The sequence below is a fragment of the Arachis hypogaea genome, chromosome 13, assembly GCF_003086295.3.
Source record: "Arachis hypogaea cultivar Tifrunner chromosome 13, arahy.Tifrunner.gnm2.J5K5, whole genome shotgun sequence".
Lineage (NCBI taxonomy): Eukaryota > Viridiplantae > Streptophyta > Magnoliopsida > Fabales > Fabaceae > Arachis > Arachis hypogaea.
This window is the reverse complement of record NC_092048.1, coordinates 34,251,696-34,272,871: the sequence shown is the minus strand read 5'-3', so window position 1 is coordinate 34,272,871 and position 21,176 is coordinate 34,251,696. Positions and strand designations below refer to the sequence as shown.

Genomic DNA, 21,176 nt, shown 5'->3' with positions numbered 1-21,176 from the left:
CCTACATCTTCAAGTCCATGGGAATGTTAACGTCGTTCAACACTTCAACGTCTTCTGCTGTCAATATTGAACACCCCAAATAAATACTTCTACTTAAACACTACAATAACTCTTTAGAAAAGTAGAGAAATGTTTTAAAGTTGTTGGTTATTGAAACAAACTATATATAAAAGCTGTTGGAGAGCCAGTTTTCTTCTTTAATTGTAGTCATGTAATGTAACAATATATTTTTTGGTGACGGTGTCAAGTAATAATATACAATCAGATGTTTATGTAAAAAAATTTCTCATATATCTTTTATTTATTCATTTTTTAATATTTTAATTTAATGTTTCCATTAGCAGCCGTCGCTCCTTTAATAGACTAGTCACCTCATTCCTCAAACTCCAACAATTTAGGGCGGCCATTTCTCTAGCAGCCGTTTTATTTTAGGTCATAAATAATTGAATAATTTAATCATACCTTTTTGACCCCATGAATAAATCATATTTGTGTATTATAATGATAATTTCAACCCGTAGGAAAGAAAAATAACGTTCCCATATGCATAGGGTAGTATTTATTTTTTGCTATGAAAAGCCAAAGCAGCCGTGAGTTTTTGGAACCTTGAGTTTGGGTTTGGTGGCACTCTTCTCCGACTCTGTTTCCTACTATCTTTGACTTTGACTCTGATTTTTATTTTGATTTTGATGAGTAATAATAGTAGTAATTTATTATTTTATTTTTGTTTACTATAAATGAGAGCTTCATGTGATCCACTCGTTATTCCGTTTAACCAGAAACATTAGTTTAGGTTGTGTTTATGCTTATTGCCTTATTCATTGAATCCTTCTTGAATTGTGAACAAGAGAAGACAAACCGCATTTGCGACTTTGAGGGATGGGTTCGTCAGTGAATTCGAAACCGAAGGTGATCAAGGGCCCCGCTGGCTATGTTCTTGAGGATGTTCCTCATTTCTCAGATTACATCCCTGAGCTTCCTGTACGTATATCTATGCATCATGCACAATCATTTCTCTCTTTCTTTTTCTTTTTCTCATAACAACAAATGTGTTGTTGGCAGACACATTCTAATCCTCTGCAAGACAATCCCGCTTACTCAGTTGTCAAGTAAGTTTCAGAACTTGCCCTTCTTTCTTCTTCTATCGTAATTTCATATCTTGAATTCTTCGCTTTTTTCTCTTGCCAGGCAGTATTTCGTGCACGTCGATGACAGTGTTCCTCAGAAGGTTGGAATCATTAACAATTACGCTTTCTTCAACCGCATTGATATACGGAACTATGTAACTGTAACTGCTTTTCCTTCATTTCCACACAGATAATTGCTCACAAAGATAGTCCAAGAGGGGTGCATTTTCGGCGTGCAGGACCCCGTCAAAGGGTATGTGTTTCTGTATATATCTCTGTTGAATTTGATAGAGTGGTGGTGCTTATGCATGCAGCATGTTGATGTTGTTAGGTGTATTACGAAGCAGATGAAGTTCAAGCTGCTATTGTGACATGTGGGGGTCTATGCCCTGGTCTCAACACCGTTATCAGGGAATTAGTATGCGGCTTAAACAACATGTATGGCGTCAAGAAAGTTATGGGAATCAATGTAAGTGATTATTGATTGTTATATATATTTGACGAGGATTATTGAGTAATAATTGGTCGAACTAATTAATGAAGGGAGGATACAAGGGTTTCTATGCACACAACACAATCGCACTGACTCCAAAAAGCGTGAATGACATCCACAAGCGTGGGGGAACCGTGCTTGGTTCATCAAGAGGAGGACATGACACCACTAAGATAGTTGACAGCATTCAAGATCGTGGAATCAATCAGGTCTATATCATTGGAGGAGATGGAACTCAGAGAGGTGCTAGCAGGATTTTTGAGGAGGTTAGAAGGCGTGGTCTCAAAGTTGCTGTTGTAGGAATCCCCAAAACCATAGATAATGACATCCCGGTACATATAGATTCTTTTTCTATTCCTTAATGGTCTTTTGTGTATTTCAATTCTTTTAACTAACTTGGCAAATGCTTTTCTGGATAGGTTATTGATAAGTCATTCGGGTTTGACACAGCTGTTGAGGAGGCTCAACGTGCTATAAATGCAGCACATGTTGAAGCTGAGAGCATTGAGAATGGCATAGGTGTTGTCAAGCTCATGGGAAGATACAGTGGTAATTTTCTAGAATCATCACATCAGCATACTCTTATATTTTGTTTTAATTAATGTGGTTAGCAAGCCTGATATTTTGTAATGAATGGTGCAGGGTTTATTGCAATGTATGCTACTCTTGCGAGTCGAGATGTGGATTGTTGCTTAATTCCAGAGTCACCCTTTTACCTGGAAGGGCCAGGTGGATTGCTTGAATTTGTAGAGAGGAGACTCAAAGAAAACGGCCACATGGTTGTTGTCATTGCTGAAGGGGCAGGACAGGAGCTTGTTTCCGAGAGCATGCAATCGATGGCCAAGCAAGATGCTTCCGGAAACAAGCTTCTTCAAGATGTTGGCCTATGGATATCCCACAAGATTAAGGTGTGAATTCTGATGCATGTGTTTAATATTTTCACTGCATTACCCTCTTCTCTTAGTTTAGTTCTTCAGTCCATATTTGACCCGTTTGCTTCCTTACAGCCATGTTAATGTTATAAGCATCTTGAATCTTTGATCTTGCAGGATCATTTTGCCAAACTGAAGACAATGACCATAAACCTCAAATATATAGGTTAAACACTATACATTGTGTATGATGTATGATGTATTCTGAAAGGAGCAATAGCTGAAGCAGTTGTTTTTGTTTTTTTTCTGAATAACAGATCCAACGTATATGATCCGAGCTGTTCCAAGCAATGCTTCGGATAATGTCTACTGCACCCTTCTTGCTCAAAGTGCTGTTCATGGAGCAATGGCAGGTTATACTGGCTTTACATGTGGCCTTGTGAATGGAAGACAAACTTATATACCCTTTTATGTGAGTTTCTTAACCATGCTTGTTATTTCTTGGATATATGCCAAATAGATAGGAAGTTGGAACCATAAATTCAAACCGAATATAGTTTCCATTCTAAAATCAAGTGATGATAACTGATTACATGATAAAATATAAACAAAAGTTTTGCCTGTAAGTTCTGATGGTAATAACTTTGTTTTGCAGAGAATCATTGAGGGACAGAACAAAGTAATAATAACTGATAGAATGTGGGCAAGACTTTTATCTTCAACAAACCAGCCTAGTTTTATAATACATAAGCCTGATATTGCTGAAGAGAATAAGGAAGAACAACCATCGGAATCGGCCAAATAACGCTTTGGTTAAGGAAGAAAAGTTAGGTGTATTTACATTGCTGTGTACTTTTAGAAGCTATTATCCTGGGTTTACCTTAATCATCATTCATGCCTTGTAAGTAGTACATAAGATTAAGATCAGATGGCTGTGACCATGAGAAGATATTCTTTGTTATGTTTTTGTCCTGTTTCTTTGGAATTTTCTTTATTCTGTAAATGGATCTCTGTTTTTATTGGCAACAACTCTATTTGAATATGTAGTGTACTGAAAGGTAACTCAACCATTTGATAGGTTTGGAAAACAATTTAAATAGACGTAAAAATAAAGATGAATTCTACCTAACTCTCTGTTAAATAAGATGTAAATTATCTTCTATGACATAATATATTTTAATTGAATGTTTACTTTTAACTTGAGTTAATTTAATCTAATGAGAATTAACATCTTAACTAAAATAAGATCATTTTATAATTAAATAGTTTTTTAAAATGAATAATTATATAATTTTTTTAAATATTAAAATCTAAATTTATTTATTTTTTACCAAATCATTGTGACGCTCTCGAAAGGGTACAGAGTGGAGGAGTGGGAGTGGGAAGTAAGGGAGTTCTTGACAATGGCGTACGGAGATTGCATTGAAGGATTGTACATGCAGGAGGTGTAGCACCCAAACCATCAATCCCTCTTCGCTCGAATTGTATTTCGAAGGGCATCCACCATTAACGTCATGCTCAGGGGTGCAACCAAGGTTAAGTTCAGCATCAATGACAAAGATGTATGGGCCAAAAAGTTTGTGCCAAAAAATTCTGCTTTTAGTTTGAATATCAGAATATCAAAGGAGCGATGACGAAGAAGGAATGGGAGAGGAGCGACAGTTATTAGAGAGAGTTAGGACATATTTTCTAGAAGATTGATTTGGTAAAAAAAACTAGGATTCAATTTTTAATATTTTATCAAATTATACATTCACCCCTTTTAAATAATTTTTTAATTATAGAATGACCTAACTATAATTAAGATAGTATTCAATCATAAAAATATAATAATTTACATCACAGAAGATAATTTACATATCACTTCAGAAAATATATGATAAAATTTACCAAAAATAAATACTAAAGGATATTACTATAGAATGTAAGTGTGCTGGGGAAAATATTCCCTTAGCTCTATTATATATTATACAGCTAATGCATTGGATAGTAGTGTTACATGTTTCTTTATACAATTATTATATTTATAAACAATAATTAAGAAATTTCAAAACGGTAATTAACGTGAATCACACGGAGTAACTAATCGTATACAACCAAAAGTTACCAATATCGGGCACAATCCCTGTTAGTAAATAATTAATTCAATCGTGTTATTGATGATTGATTGTGAATTTGTGATTTCAGCTCATCTACCCATGTTATTGCTGGACACGTGACTCTAGTAATAATCAGAACAAACTATAATAACACGGATGTGTATGACGATGTCCTTTGATGAACCTTCCCTTTCCCTTTCCTATGACAATACAATTTACACAATGCCACAAAATACGGCAGCTGCCACCTACACTAAAAAAAATATACAGAAACCAAAGTTAAAACATCTAAGAATTCCAGAAGACGTCAGGATCACTGCTATACAATGAGGGATCCTGTATTTCCTGGTTAGCAACGTGGCAATCAATAAGGCGTGCTTGAATTATTTTGCATAGTGTTAGACCGGATGGCAGCATCCACCATTCACTTTCATCCCTACAAAACAAGCACCACATGTGAAACTGTGACTTCAAATTCATCTCTAGAATCAAATTTTGTAACAGCTACTTACAAACTAAAATTCCAGGATTGAATGTTGTTGGAGAGCTTGTTATTTGAATGTGCTACTATATAATGAATAAATCCACCAAAGAAAGCCACTGCCTGTTTCAAGAAATCCATTTTACACGAGGTTTAAAACAAGTGTAGGAGCTTAAAAAATATTGCTACATTAAAAAAATAAATGAGTTCAGAACTTCTTACAACATTGACCAAGGAGGTAAGATTCCATAAAGCATACAGACGAGCAAGCCCAGCTGATTTCCTTGGTCCTTGGCTAAACAAAGCACTAATTCCAGATGGAAACGAAAATAGTACCCCAAAAGGAAGAACAAATAGCACTAAAAAGAAGTTCAGTAGGGACAATGAATACATCTGAAGCAAAGTAAGCAACACTAGGATGAAATCTCCCAGGAGTAGTATAGAGATAACCAGACCAACAAGATCCTGCAATTATAAAAAAGTCAGAAAAGCGTGTGCAAGAACACTAACCAGACTTTTCTCAGATGTAATGAAGTTAACTACGGAAAATATTTTAATACCTGATGACCAACAGGTTTTGTATTGTAAATAATAAAAGCAAAAGGATAATATATTGTTCTCCTCTCTTTAAGTGTTCTCAGGTTCTTGGCATTTAATATCCCACCAGATATCTTTCTAGGAATCAATGGGTGTTCATAGCCTGTCATGTAATGCACTGGATTTCTAGAACCTCTAAGGAAACTGCACATCAAAAGCATCAGAAGTTATTAATCACAGACTTCTTTCTTTTTTTTTTTTTTTTTGGATAAAAATTCTCATACTCATTAATAGTCAGCAAAAGAACTAAAAATTTGGCATACTGTGGCTGCTTTTCATTTATTGAATCTTCGTAACCTTCCCACGATGAAGAGATGCTTTCATTCCCAGTTGCATGTACCACAAGTCCAAATTGGCAATATCCAGAGGCTGTGGGCTGAAACCAGGCAAGATCAACACGGACACCATATCTAGCCAATGTGGGGTTTGCATATACATCAAGCCAGCTAATAACAGGGCCAAAAGTTATCCTTAGATGTCCATGGCGAACCAAGCGTAGTTGGGCATTAAGACCAGCCACTAACCGATACCATATAGTTGATGGAACAGACTAGAAAGCACAAAAATATAATAATGATTAATGAACCAACAAAATAAACAACTAAGAGTATTTGTTAACATTTCACCTAGAGTTAAAATTTAAGCTATGCAAACCTGACTCATGATGCTAGTAAGAATATTATCACTGTGAAGAGAGAAAGGACTCATGTAACTTCCATCTCCCCCAAAAACTATAGACATAGGAAATCTTTGATGAAGGCGAGGCAGCAAATCAGGTCTTTTCTCATCCCCGCCAAGAAAGAAGTCCAGATATGCCAGCATCAGATCAGATGTTGCACCTACCTGTAACATGATAGATGGTGTAACTATACTAGTGTATGATACAAAAAATGGTTCTAACAAATAATCCTTTCGTTTGATCAGGAGAGAAACTAAGGAAAATAGGACAACAGAAACACGTTCCATGATATATTTTTTATGAGTGGGGAGGCAAAAACAGGAAAGGATAATTGAAGTAACAAATGGTTTCAGTAGTAATTTAGCAAACACTGAGGAAAGTAAATCTGGAGAACCTTCAGCCCCTCATAGAGTGCTCGTGACCGGCAAGAACGCAAACAAGCATGATCATACTCTGATCGAACATATTCTCTAAGTTGCTGCAATTTCGCTCTTCGACACCTTTGCAGCCATGACCAAGCAAGAGGATATGCGACGATGCAGAGGATACTGTATATAGACCCTTCCCACCAGTGATAAGTAGCTAAACTATTAATCTCATCCACAAATCTATTAAAGGCATCTTCGTATCTGCAATATAAGTTGTATACTAAATAGTTTCAAGATCCATCACAATATGAACTAAAATAACTTAGTGTGCAGAATATATATTGTTGACAATATCCAAAGATCCACTATATGTCATAAAAAGAGAGGCATACACAATATCTTTTACTTGTTCAGGGGGACAATGAGATAGATGCCAAGGTTCACTGAATGTATTTGGGGCCTGGAAATACAACCTGTGCACATGACTCTGAGATTCCTCACATCTACTTGTTTCAATAATCTGAAAGGTCACAGGAATTTAAGTTAAAATAGACTACAATGATGAATATAGTTCCAAAGGTGGTGACCATTCATGAAATTGACAAGGAAGAGCTAGGCCATGGACCTCATTCAGTGACTCCAGAAAAGGGAAAGAGTGGTTCAATCGAGTATCATTCCGAGAAGACGCATGGGGTGGTAAATCATCCCCCGCAATGTATTTCGTTCGTGCAACACTGAGAACTAGGGCAAGCACTATGAGGACACCCAAGAGAAGAAGACCAAAAAGCCACGGCCCACCAAAAGTGTAAACCAACTCTTCAAATGTGGTATAGCAGTTTGGCATGTGATACCTATCAGATATGCATCTGTACGGACAAGGATTCTCTACCACACCACCTATTTAAAGTAAATGGGAATTAGGAATCTGATCAATTTAAAATTATGTGATAAAATATTAAAAGAGGGTTACACTTGCACTGCACAGAGGTTTGACTGAGAGTATCAAACAGTTAAGGAAATGTTTCAAGTAGAAGTGCACACATTAATAGGCTTTAACTCTGTTTCAAGTATGACACATTTTAGTTATGGAAAATACCTCGAACAGGAATATATATGGCACGATGTGGAAGCTCATCAGGCGGACAATCACGACACAGAGCTCTATCAGACCCAGTGTCATTTTTAAAAGTACCGACAGGGCATTCCTGCAACGCGTAGTTAAAATTGAAGTGACTTATTTAAGGAAACTGACTAGTTTATCTTCAAATTCCAAAATCATCTCACCTATACACACATGAACAAACCAGCCCAGATACTATGTGGGTGACAGAAAAAAGGATCACAAAATAAAGTTGATGATGCCAGGGCAACTAGTTTTTCTAAATTTCATTCCAATTATAAAAATGTTGAATGAAAATAGTAAAGGAAGATTGCTGACATACCTCACAGAAGATGCCATAAAGCCCTCTGGGGCAAGCTTTTCCACTTATAGATCCATTTTTCCCACGAAGACCCTGCCCGCCACCAAGTCCTCCTCTGAAATTAGAAATGAAAACTAAATAAAAGATCTTGGAAGAAGAAGAAGAAGAAGAAGAAGAAGAAGAAGAAGAAGAAGCCCATATAAGCATACTTTGCTTGTGCACCAACCTAGTAAGAATGCTTCCATTTACACTTGCTATAGGGATATATTCATCTCCAACTAGAATATTAGACCAATGAAAGTGAATCCTTCCACCACCCCCACCCCCACCCCCACCAGGACTACCTTGTCCTCCAGCAGTTGAGATTATGGAAGAATTACCAAGTGATATCGTCTGAACAAACAACAGAACAGTTCCACCAGAGCCACCGCCAGGACCAATGCTTGAAGTAATTTTACCATCCTGCCCTGTATCTCCTCCAAAGCTTTCTCCATCAGCTTTAAGTGAACCTTTCACGACCAAACTTGATAATGAGTGCTCCAATGAACCCATCACTGCCAAAATCAAGATAATAATTATAAACCAGCTTTCACTTGAGATTATTGAGTAACAGCATTATGTTTAGACACAACCAAACTTTAATTCAGATCTTACCTACAATTCCACCTCCTTTTGTTGCACCAGCTAGGCTATCATTTCCACTGCCACTGCCGAGTTCACATGGCAAATCAGCATCACCATAAGTCGAACCACCCTCAACGAAATTACCATTGTAATATCCATCCCCACCATAGCCTCCATGTCCACCACCCCCACCAATTCCATTTTCAAAATACCTTCCTCTACCCAACCCACCAGTACAGCCTGCAAAAAACTCCAAATAACAATTCAGTACAGTAACAATAAACCATTTAAAACCATATAAAAACAATGTATGAGATCTGTTATGGACATGGATCTAGAGTAAAAAACACTACCAAGCCCAGAGACATTGATCACACCAGAATTTTGGACATACACATTTCGAATCCAATGAAAATGCACAACGGAGCCAGTTATGGTGCCTTCGACATTCACATCCTCAACCCGACATATCTGCAATAGCAACCCAAGATATTTACTATCCTTGATACAGAGATAATCTAACCTTTATAGTGATTTTGTTTTTGACTTGAGTAATAAACAACCTGAAGGGTGAAAGCCAATGAAGAATTCACATTACAATCTTCAGGTGGATGGAGCAATTCCACAGGGCAATTCTCAAGTTCACAGTAGAGTTTTGGTGTCCTACCATTTCCAAAAGAAAAAAAAAAAAAGAAGGAAAATAATACATTAAACGAAAGGGAGAATTGCATGCTAATTGCTAAAGCTTTCTTACTATACATCCAATAAACTCACATATCATCACCAGCAGCCTCCAAAGGACCTCTTAGAACAGATCCAGACTCAACCTTTAAATATCAAAGATGAGAGTTATTATTACTAAGACAAGAAGACAAGTAAATATAAATGGAACAAGAAGGAAAAATGTAAGTTAACTAGCTTCGGAAACTATTGCTATTGTCTCTGCCTACAAAGTCAAACTTCTTTGCTCATAACATGCTAACCCTCAGATGTTGCTTAAAAAAATACATAATTGTTTGGCTGCCAACCCGAATTTGCAGTACCAAATTTGAGTAGAAAAATATCCCACCCATCAATCCCCCAAGTTTTTCTTCCCTTTTTTTTTATGTTCAATCCACCAAATTTGTAGCTCAAATTTTCTTGATACCAACAAAACAGATGATTGCCCCAACAAAATAAAACTTCCATCAAAGTGAGCATGCACATGATTGCTCCAAGATACAAAACAGATGTGCCTAAACATAATGTCAACATAGAGAAAGCCTATGAACTTAAATGTATCACTTTGACTTACATTGATAGTATAAAACAATGACAAAATCAGACGTTGAGCTTCAATCAGATTTCCAGGTCCAGATAAGTTCAAAAAACCTTGTCCATGAATTCCCAAATTTGCATTAGAATGAATAATTGATGAATCCTGCTCACCACCACATAGGGAAGAATGTCATAAGAAAAAAAATACATATTAAGCTTCTGATGGAAATGAGAAAAATACAAAGGATACCAACCTTGAGAACTACTAAGTTGGTAGCTTCAAGTAAAGTTGTTGAAACAAATGGTTCACCATTAACATCTATAAGCATCTTGGAATTCAACATCAGGTGAATCTTGACAGACATACGAAGCGCCCCAAATACCTAATCAATAGAGCAAAAACAACAAAAATAGACAGGAACACATTATTCATCATTAACCATCCAATACAAATGTCATGCGATAGAATAATGTCCAGTTGTAGATCAATAAGAACAACTGGCTCCCTCAAACTTTTATATTATTTAAGTCAGTAGGATATGGATTCTGAATTTGGATCAGCGCAAGATATATAAACCAAATATTGACTCTAGTCTAGCTAATTTTTCACAATCTATCTATTTTTAAAAAAGGTTTATATAAAACACTAAAAAATATTAATAAATACTTCAAAAAAGAGAAACAATTATTATAACATGGGGCTTTGAAAGAGCACGTAATGTCCAAAAGTGAAAAAAGTACTACTCTAAGAAAAAAGAAGCTGTCCAAATCCGCTTGCCTTGATTGTGGAGTCACTCATTAGAAGCTCTTCTGCCATTAACTCAACCTCTGATGAACCATAATGAGCAAGCCCAACACTTAAAACAGAGCCAAAAGTCAAACGAACTAGCCCACTGACCTGTAAGTTCATGAAAATACGTAGTATTTAATCAATTCTTTAAATCTCAACTGCGATGATATGAAGATAGCACTAAAAATAACAGAATATTGATCCCTCCATCAATTGATCCTAATAGACAATAATAGGTAACTATATCACATTTGCCTTGTCTATTGTCAACCGATTCCTAGTTTTTCTTCAACTTCATTTTTCCCAGAAGAGACGTTATACCAACAAATGGCCAAACGTAGATCCTCCAAGTTTAGCCTGAATGTCCATTAGTAACTCTTATTGGCATCTGAATATTTAATTATTTATGAAGGATTTTATTTTTGTACTGCTTAAATTACTCTTATCAACCGTTCACCTCTTCAAAACATCCCCCCTTTTTCAAAAATTAATATAATATGTCATTTCAATGGGAAACAGGCTCAGTATTTCAATCACCTGAACACGGCTCCAATATAACGGAAACAATGCCTTGGCTTTATTCTGGATATAAACATTTGTCCAAAGAGGCACCTTAGGAAACTCCAACAGAAGCGTATCAGTTTGTGTAGATAAGTTATAATTACAAATTGTGAGTGTCCTAGGAACAGCATCATAATATGTCCCAGCAGCACCTGCGTTGCCAGAACATCCCAGACTAACTCCTCCTGCAAAAAACAAAAGAAAAGCATATTATATCATGCCAGTAGCATTTCTTAGCATTAATAAACTTTCACTTATCAGAATGCAGAATAAAATTGTTCTTGAAAATTATAATCAACACAAGGCAGGGGTCAATAAAATTGCATATTTAAAAACAGCAGTCACTGTATCACACCATGAATGAAGAATTTCGTATTGTCGTGTCTGCTGAAGACATTGATTGAAACTCGTCCACCTCCACCTCCGGCAAACCCACCACCTCCTGTAGCACTGATAGTGCCAGTTCCGGTCCTGCGTTTTGAGAGGACATGATTAGTTGCAAACTATTTCATTAGCCCCGGCAATCTGAAATTACACAGGGAAATAGAGAAGAGTTGAAGCCCATGAAGGGAAGCATTGCTTGTTTAACATTTGCATGTTAAAGAGTACCTCATTGTAAACACTTTCAGCAAAAACTAATAACGATGAGAACAGAAAAATTGCAAGACCATTGCCAACCGATCAGATATACACACACTCACTAGTCACTACGTATAACATAATAAACCCGAATAGGAAGAAAAAACTGATGTAATGCTCAACTTTAAAAATGTACTGTTGCATTAAAGGAAGAGAGAGGGAAAGGGGCCACATTACATTCTCTGAGCTTTAATATAAATGCTACCACCAGAACCTCCACCACCCTTGATCCCACCGTCACCTCCATTTGCCAAAAGATCCGCAGAGACTTCAATGGAATCAAGTACCTCAAAGCTGATTCTGCCACCTCCTTCCCCACCATAATCTTCATCTTTACTTGTGGTCCCCCCTTTGCTCCCATAACTCCACGGCTTGTCCAGTGAGGACCAGGAGTACGCATCCCCACCCCAGATATCATCGGGAAGCTTGGTGTTGTCGGAGACACAGCTGGCACCTCTGCCGCCGTAACCCCCGCCGGCGCCCTGAGTCCCCGACGGCGTGCCACTGGTCTGAGAAGGCGGCATACCGGCCATACCGGTCACGTTTATGACAGAGCCAGCGAGCAAGCTGGCATTCTGGGAAACCACAGAGACAGTTCCAGCAACGATGGATGCACCGTTCTGCAAGGTGAACCCCTTACTGATGTTGATCAAAATCACGCAACCCAAAATCGGGCAACTCAAGCTCGCACCTTGAAGCACGTTGAGGCTCCCATTTCCTTCTATGTACACATCCCTATCGAAAACCAAACTGGAATTGAGGTCGCAGGAGGTTCTCAAAGAACCAGTTCCCCTGAGATCGTCTTCGCAGGTGAGGGAGGGCGGGTGCGGCAGCGGCGGAGGCTGAGGCGGCGCCGGGGGAGTGTAATCCCCGTGGAGCCAGTCAAAATCCCAATCAATAATGGAGAAATCATGGTCTAAAGAAGAAGATGATGAAGCAAAATCAAGAAAGGGAAAAAACAAGGTAAAGTATAGTATGAAAAGCAGCGTGTGATTGTGATGAGCGCGAGCCATTAAAAAGGAGCCGAACTCATCACAGATATAGTGATTTTATGAGACAACTGAAGTGGCTAGGGTTTCTGTGGAATTGGTTTCGTGGAATATCATGCAGCACAGGGAAGGTAGAAATTTTGGTGAATTCAATTGAGGAATCAGAAAAAAACTTAGCGCAGAAGAAAGAAAGAAAGTAGAAAGGAAATGGTGTATGTGTATGATGAGTACGAGTGTAAGGTGTCTAATTGGTATGTGGGACGGAGGATTAAAGGAAAGTAAAGGCAGTTGAAGCAGAAAAGCGAAAGAGCAGTGAGTGAGAGACTTGGCACAGAAAGAAAGAAAGACAAATGAAGAAAGGAAGAAACCGAAGAGGACTCTTTCCCACTGAATAGGTGTCTACACGGTGGGGCACCACCTAGGCTTCCCACGTGTACCCTTCCTTCTTCTTTCTTACGTCAGGGCCTGCTGACTCACATCTCTCACGCAAGCCGGCCCACTTTTGGCCCAGATAAGTGATTAACTAATTACGGGCTTTTCTCCGCCCACAGAATATCGCGTTCCCAATATTTGCAACCCATCATGAGTCATGACTCATGAGTACGATAAAAAATGAAGGGAAAATAATAGACTAAGTTCATTTAATTTTATACTCTTTCTTGAAAATGACAGCCTTTTATTGGATTTTTATTTTATGGCAGAGGATAATTAAAAAAGGGAAACAGTGAGATATTAAATTAATTATTATGAATCGACGTGTAGTTAATATTATGGATCATTGACATTTGGTTTGTAAAAATTTTTACTTTTAACAAGTAGATTTTAAAAATTAATTTTTTAAAAATGGTAGCATTTATGTTTAATAAGTTAAATTAAAAATAATTTTTAATAAATACAAGTAATAATAGGCTAATATTTTTTTATATGAGTTTGATACATGAGATATGTTCAGTTATGGAGTATTAGTGGGATTTATACTGTTGTGATGGCGTTTAATTTTTTATTTTAGTGAGAAAAAATCGGAACGTCTAATTTTATTGCAGAGAAAGAGTGACACAAATCGGATGGTTCGATTTGTGCAAAGCAGAACGTTGAAGATACTGAAATTGGACCAGCGATTTCAGGACAGAAAAAATATGTTGGAACTAATCGGACGATCCGATTAGTGTTATGAAAAAATTTGAAATGCGAGGACGCGGTCGGACCGTCCGATTTGCTTGTTGCTGTATACATAAAGATTACTTTGAGAACTCCCCACTAGTTCTACTATCTCTTCGTCTAGTTCAAAAAACCAGGAAGTAATGTTGCTCCTCTTCTCTGGTTCTCCTTCTTCTTCATTCTTCCAAAAAAATAATAGTGTGATTGAGAGTGCTTAGTATATCACTATTATCATAGATGATAGAGTTATTTTGAAAATATATTATTTTGGACAGATTTTATTATAAACGTATGAAGGAGTTCAATTTGTATGTGAAAATCCGTTAGATGTTGTTATTCCATACACATTATCGTTTGAGGAATTAAAAGGTGTGATTTGTGAGAAGATAGATCCTCATATATCTAGGAGAGTATCGTGTATTTTGTACATGTATCCTTTATCCGTATTTTGGGGGTTCGTTCAATTTCAAACCAAATACGTGACGGATGAAGCGAGCATGCATGAAATGTTTTCAATATATATTGAAAATCACCATCGAATGTCATGCATCGAGCTATATATTGAGTTCGAGCAGTCTAAAATGGACCGAAATATTGAATTGGAAGATTATAATAGTGATAGCGAGGAGGAATTTTAAAGTAATTATGAGATAGTTGGTCTGGGTGAAGAAGATGATGAAGCTAACGGCACTATGAACGCAGATGTAGCGGAGGTCACAAATGTATTGGCAAACCAACAACCGTTTCAAGAGCCTTCTTTCACGCGGTCGTTGGATTTGGAGGCTATGCATGCACCGGAGTTTCCTCAATACATGAATACAGGTATGTAAAGAAAGATAGTTATGTGATAGTTTGGGGTAGTAGATCAATAAGATCAGAAGAGTAAAATATGTGATCTGTGAATTATAATTTGTGTAACATGCATTTGATTATTTTATTAGTTAATAGTTCTTTAGTATGGACTATATTTACTAGGTCTTTAGGTAGATAAGATAGCTAAAATATAGACTATAATTATATCTGTTAAAATATAGACTATTATTATTTACGAGAATACATATCTTGCTGTGTAATTGTAGCAAAGCTTCCTATTGTGGTGGATAGTGAATTCACGGTTGGAATGAAATTCAGTTCGAGAGAGGCAATAATCAAGGTGATGAAGGATTATACCATCCGTAGAGGTGTAGACTATAGGGTGTATGAGTTGGAACCGACGACATTCTATGCTAAATGTACATAATATGGCACAGGTTGTGATTGGCTTATCTGGGTTACCAAAATGTAGAAGAAGTACTGTTGGGAGATAAGGAGGTACAATGGTAGTCACACTTGTACCAGATCTAGTATTTCTCAAGACCATTCGAAACTAGATTCCAAGACAGTTGCAGAAACAATTAAGCCGTTGGTAGAGGTTGACCCATCTATAAAGGTGAAATCAGTCATTGCAGAAGTACAGTCGAAGTTTAACTACACCATCAGTTATCGCAAAGTATGGTTGGCAAAGCAGAAGGCGGTGGAGTCAATCTTCGAAGGTTGGGAAGCATCGTACGAAGCCTTGCCCATATGGTTTGAGGCCATGTGTTACAAGGAGCCGTCAGCGGTGGTTCACTTTGAAATAATGCCTGCATACCAGGGGGATGATTTAGTTCCTGATATCTGTGTACTGCATCGAGTCTTCTGGAATTATTACCCTTGTATAAGGACATTCAGACATTGCAAGCCAGTTGTGCAGGTGGACGGGACTCATTTGTATGGAAAATACTAGGGTTTTTTGTTGGTAGCAGTTTAACAAGATGGCAATAACAATATTGTGTCTATTGCATTTGCCATAGTGGAGGGAAAGACTTCTGAGGCGTGGTACTTTTTTCTAAGTAACTTGCGCCAACATGTGGTGACACGCGATGGTGTAGGACTTATCTCTGATCGACACGATTCCATCAGGTTAGCTATTGCTCGTAGTAATGGGGCTTGGTCTCCTCCTAGAGCTTTCCATATGTTTTGTATAAGGCATATTGAGTCGAATTTCTTGAGGAAGTTCAAGACACCTTACCTGCAAAAGCTTATCGTCAACATCGGTAAGTTTGAATTACAGGCAATCTTTTATTATTATAAATACGATGGAATAGAATGTTGTTCATGGTTGAATGTTTCTTATCATAGGATATTCGAGGACGATTCGAGAGTACTAGATGTGCTATGAACGACTACGCAAACGGGGTGAGGCTTACACCAACTGGCTTGACCAGATCCCACGTGAGCTGTATGCTTTGGTATTTGACAGTGGATATCGATGGGGTCATATGACCACCAACCTTGTGGAGTGCATCAACTCCGTTTTGAAGGGGGCACGCAATCTCCCAGTCACTGCACTTGTGAAGGCTACATTTTACAGACTGAATGAGTTGTTCACTAGGAAAAGAGCTAAGGCTGAGACTCGCATTAATGCTGGGCATGTGTTCTCTGAGCTTGTGACCTCTAAGTTGCATGCAAATCAACGAGCATCAGGAAACATACAAGTTAGTTGCTTTGACAGAGAAACTGAAGTCTTTGAAGTACGTGAGATGCCTAGTGGGGTTGAGTATGCAATTGACCTACGCCAACAACGTTGCGACTATGGTGAATTCCAGGTTGACAGAATTCCGTGTCGACATGTATTTGCTTGTTGTGCAAATCATCGGTTGGATTGGCAAGTGTATGTTCATGACGTTTACAAGATGGACCAAGTTCGAAGAGTATACAGGGCTAGGTTCAGACCACTGGAAAATCCTACAACATAGCCTCCTTATCATGGACCTCAATTCGTTGGAAATCCGTTCCTAAGACGGGTAGCCATAGGTCGGCCTAAGATGACCCGCTTCTTGAAGGAGATGGATACACGTATGTTACGTGGTCCTAGGCGATGCAAGCAATGCGGTGCTGAGGGCCACAACCGTAGTAGATGTCGTCAAAGTGGTGGTCCAAGTGCGGGACTAGTCGGAAATTAGAGTTATTTTTGTTGCATTTCAGTTGACTGTATGTTATTGTATGACATTAGCATTTTGATATATTGTATGCAGTTTAATTAAGTACATAATTAAGTATAACAACAACCTGATTAACATAGTCGATCCATAAATGCAAACCAAAACAGTAACAACAACCTAATTAACATAATCAATACACACATTCAAACCAAAATAGTTACAACTACCTAGTTAACACAATGAACAACTTCACACACATTATTTTCTCATTGCCGACTTCACATCTTTGTATAACTTCTTGCACTTCTTTACAACCCTGTTAAAAGCGGACGGGGTATACCGATTAGTGCTCCTGCGCGGAGGATCCGTTCTAAGGTTGTAGCCTTTTCCTTTTTCACTTGTAGCCGTACCTATCAGATCAACATACAAGACATGTAAATAATCAAAACAAAATGACTATAAATATACAAGACAATGCTATATGCTACTATCAATATACAACACAAACTAGTTAATTATCAATATACAACTAATAGCTTAACTGCACTAGGTGTGGGATCATCACCGTGGTCTTCATCATCTTGACCTGCCGGCTCATCATCGACATCATTGTCGTCCTCCTCATCCTCATCCTCATTCTCATCCTCATCCTCATCGCCATCACTATCCGGATGGTCTACTAGGTAGTCATCAGTCTCATCATCAACTGACTTATTGCTCTCCTGAATTAGACTCATTGGAATACGCCTAGTGTTTCCACTTTGTATAATCCCTCTCGTGGCATCAACACTCCTAGACCAGTCAACAAACATTCTATCTCCAGAATTTTCAGAGGTAGTGCGAACCTGAGGTATCGAATCTAATGACCTCCTAGTTGGAGTAATACCACTCGGATGTGCCAACTAGTCGGTGGGAATGTCATCATAATTACCTGAATGTAAGTAACCTGGCCCTGGAGCCATGAAACCAAGCAGCTTGCTAAATGAAGCTTGCTCCCCTACATCAACTTGTGGACCACTCCAATACTGTTGATGTAACAGGACTGACTGTGTAAAATAATCCGACGGATGCGTGTGCAAAACATACGGTGTAACATACTGAACCTTCTGTTGGACCGGTGGCGGTGGCAGGGGCAGTGTCGGTGGTTCTTGTTGTTGATCCTCCTGATTATGAGGACCCTCTGAATTCTCTTGAAATACGAGGTCCGATATCTGCAAGTGGGCACCGAATGTTCCTTGGTACTAATGCATGTAAATCTCCAAAGGATAATGTAAAGGCACCAAATCATCAACAAGAATATGACTATACCGATTGGTCCATTGCATCACCCAAAAAGAGTAAGTGTCAGACCAATCTTAATTCTTAGATTCAGTTAGTACTTTCCCGTGTGATGCATCTAGATCCTGCTCTTGATTAGGAATATCCTGGATCAAGCCAACCTGCCTCCTGAATCTATCGAAAGATATAAGCGGCACTGTGGCACTCCAAACAACTGAATGCTGCCGGATGTCTACAGAAATCATATCTGGCTTAATGTGGTCAATGCTATAAGCCTACCACACAAACTGAACACATCGAGACCATCAAATGACTACACAACAATTAATTCATTTATCAAACTACAGTAGGTACTAGTAGTTTACAACATACATGTCCTTCTTGCAGATCATCCAACAACCTCCTGTAGTGCGCAAGCGTATGGTATCGGTAAGCATAATTTCCACGTTCCCAGTTGCGCCACCTGCCGTCAGAAATCTCTTATTTAACTTATTATGTAAAAAATAAAATACAATTTCTAGTAGAGATTTCAACGCATACATTAATTCATTTTACCTATTTGCAATTGGAAACACTTGGGGATTGTCAGAAATCGACGCAAGAAATAGGAGACAGATCCAAACCCAAGTAAGAAAAAGTGTAAGCGGACCATCCATCTCCTTGCAGTCGACACAAGTTGCCCTACACAATGATCTATTCAAGTGTGCGAGGCATGCCGAACCCCAACTAAACTATATGATCCCAGTGAAGTTACGAAGCAAAGGCAGAAATTTTTAGTGCACCGCTGCACCCGACTTGTCCCCAAATAATAACATTATGTGACACTTGACGTACCTCTGAATCTGAATATCATCAGTCAACACTATGCAATCCTTCAAACCCTTAATCCACGTCAGTTTTATAAAGCTTCCTCTACAGTCCGTCTTCCTCGGTGCAACACCAAAGTGGTGCAAGCACTCGGCCTCCAAGGCCTCAAAACTACTCATGGTTGGTCCTGTAACTGGAATTCCATTTGTCAGCAGACCGAGAATCATCGCCACATCCTCCAACGTCACGGCACACTCACCAACCGGAAAATGAAATGTGTGAGTCTCTGGTCGCCATCTCTCGATTAGAGCATTAATCATTGCTGACTGGCATTGAACAACTCCAATCTGAGAAACATGGTAAAAACCAGTTTACCGTAAATGCCCCTCAACAATTGGGTTGTACGAGTCCGACGGCAAAAAGTGATCACATATCAACATCCATGAACCCTGCAATATCACATTTTTATTGTAACTACCAGTACATAATTATATTAACAATAACATGATTATACTCAAATGTCCATTATTACTACCAATAAAATTATATTTTGTACCCAACTTATGCATAACCAGAATAAGTTCAATAATCATAAATTATTTAAAATACTTATATATATATATATATATATATATATATATATATATATATATATATATATATATATATATAATATGTGTTTTTTCTTTACATTACAAAGCATATATATCATAACATAATAACCAGAATAAGTTAATATTCATATTATTATTATTATTATTATTAAAAAACCAACGTTATTATTAATAATAATCATAAAATAATATATTAAATTTGTGTTTTAGGTTCGATTTTCACTAATTTATTGTCAAAATTATCCTAAATTATGTTACATTACATTCAATTATCAATAATCAAGAATAATTTATTAAATTCTTTTTTTTTCTTAACATAAATATTATAAATTCATACTTTTAATAGATTCTAAATTCATATTTCTAGTACAATACAATTAAAACGAAAATATATTAATTAAAATTTTCTTCCAAATAATAATAATAATAATAATAATAATAATAATAATAATTTGATTTCATTCATTCATTCCAGCAAAACCATAATAATAACTAGTCATACATTTCATTCCAAAACAAAGTATATTATTAATAAAAAATTTAGAGTTTATAAACTAATTAGTTCTATTCTATTTCTAAACCCCTAAACTTAACTAATTAGTTCTACTCTATTACTAAAATTTAATATTATTACTGCTATATTTATTAAATCAAAATATTAAAGAATAAAAACTTACATAATTTAGATGTCCAAAATAATTAACAAATATAAAGTTCTAACTGATTTACTTCTTTAATTTTTGGTCTTCTTGGCATTGTGTTTAGATTTTTTTGAGCTGGTATGTGGTCCTTGCAACGTCCAAAAATGGAGATGGTGGGAGGTTGGGGAGCAAATAGATAGAGATTGGTGTATGAGGCTAAAAGTGACGCTACTGGGAGGGTGGGTTACATTCCAAGGGTTATTGGAAGCATGGAATACATGCGGAGAGGAGCTGCATGTGTGCCATGTGGGACCAGTACACAAATCGAATCAAGGGTTTTGTGTACCATCCGATTTTTGTATTCGGTCCATCCGATTACAGTACTCCCCATTGGACAGTCCGATTGTCTTGCGCAGCCACCATACCCTAGTGAAACACCATACACCCCCATAACCCAGCTATTCACCAAAGCTTTCACCATATTAAAAATAAAAAGTTTGTAATAATAAGTGTATTTGATAAAATAATTTTTAAAATTTAAAAATATTATAATATATATTAATATAAAAATTAAATTTAGATATTAATTAATGTACGATGTTATATTAAATTTTTGAATTTTGATAAGTACAAATCAACTTTAAAAAATTTTTTCTTAACTGACTTCAAAAGTATATCTAATTTTTAAAAACGGTAAGCACAAGTACATGTATATGAA

General features: G+C 37.2%; 3 protein-coding genes across 4 annotated transcripts; 2 read left to right on the top strand and 1 right to left on the bottom strand.

The window, feature by feature from the left end:
• The first annotated feature begins 123 nt into the window (after positions 1 to 123).
• On the top strand, positions 124 to 3,532 carry LOC112738012 (ATP-dependent 6-phosphofructokinase 3). The gene is made up of 11 exons (XM_025788229.3): positions 124 to 981; positions 1,063 to 1,109; positions 1,189 to 1,228; positions 1,318 to 1,380; positions 1,459 to 1,596; positions 1,671 to 1,952; positions 2,040 to 2,169; positions 2,263 to 2,528; positions 2,670 to 2,718; positions 2,810 to 2,964; positions 3,148 to 3,532. Exons 1-11 carry the CDS (start codon positions 880 to 882, stop codon positions 3,295 to 3,297), a joined length of 1,422 nt encoding a protein of 473 aa, XP_025644014.1. The 5' UTR covers positions 124 to 879; the 3' UTR covers positions 3,298 to 3,532.
• Positions 3,533 to 4,551: 1,019 nt separating this feature from the next.
• Positions 4,552 to 13,366, bottom strand: LOC112738010 (uncharacterized). Of its 2 annotated transcripts, none has more exons than XM_025788227.3 (22): positions 12,186 to 13,366; positions 11,725 to 11,840; positions 11,346 to 11,554; positions 10,797 to 10,916; positions 10,273 to 10,401; positions 10,056 to 10,181; positions 9,536 to 9,588; positions 9,325 to 9,424; positions 9,115 to 9,232; positions 8,792 to 9,001; positions 8,364 to 8,691; positions 8,159 to 8,252; positions 7,813 to 7,921; positions 7,342 to 7,613; positions 7,109 to 7,236; positions 6,743 to 6,977; positions 6,324 to 6,512; positions 5,933 to 6,219; positions 5,633 to 5,813; positions 5,295 to 5,537; positions 5,104 to 5,195; positions 4,552 to 5,027 (listed from the first exon to the last, which is right to left on the bottom strand). In XM_025788227.3, the coding sequence occupies exons 1-22, from the start codon at positions 13,019 to 13,021 to the stop codon at positions 4,880 to 4,882; spliced, it is 4,323 nt and encodes a 1,440-aa protein (XP_025644012.1). In that variant the 5' UTR covers positions 13,022 to 13,366; the 3' UTR covers positions 4,552 to 4,879. The 2 variants fall into 2 exon arrangements, with proteins under 2 accessions (XP_025644012.1, XP_025644013.1); XM_025788228.3 differs by having other exon boundaries at positions 9,139 to 9,232.
• Positions 13,367 to 16,344: 2,978 nt separating this feature from the next.
• On the top strand, positions 16,345 to 16,932 carry LOC140177550 (uncharacterized). Its single transcript, XM_072210671.1, has one exon. The coding sequence runs from the start codon at positions 16,345 to 16,347 to the stop codon at positions 16,930 to 16,932; it is 588 nt and encodes a 195-aa protein (XP_072066772.1).
• Positions 16,933 to 21,176: the final 4,244 nt, after the last annotated feature.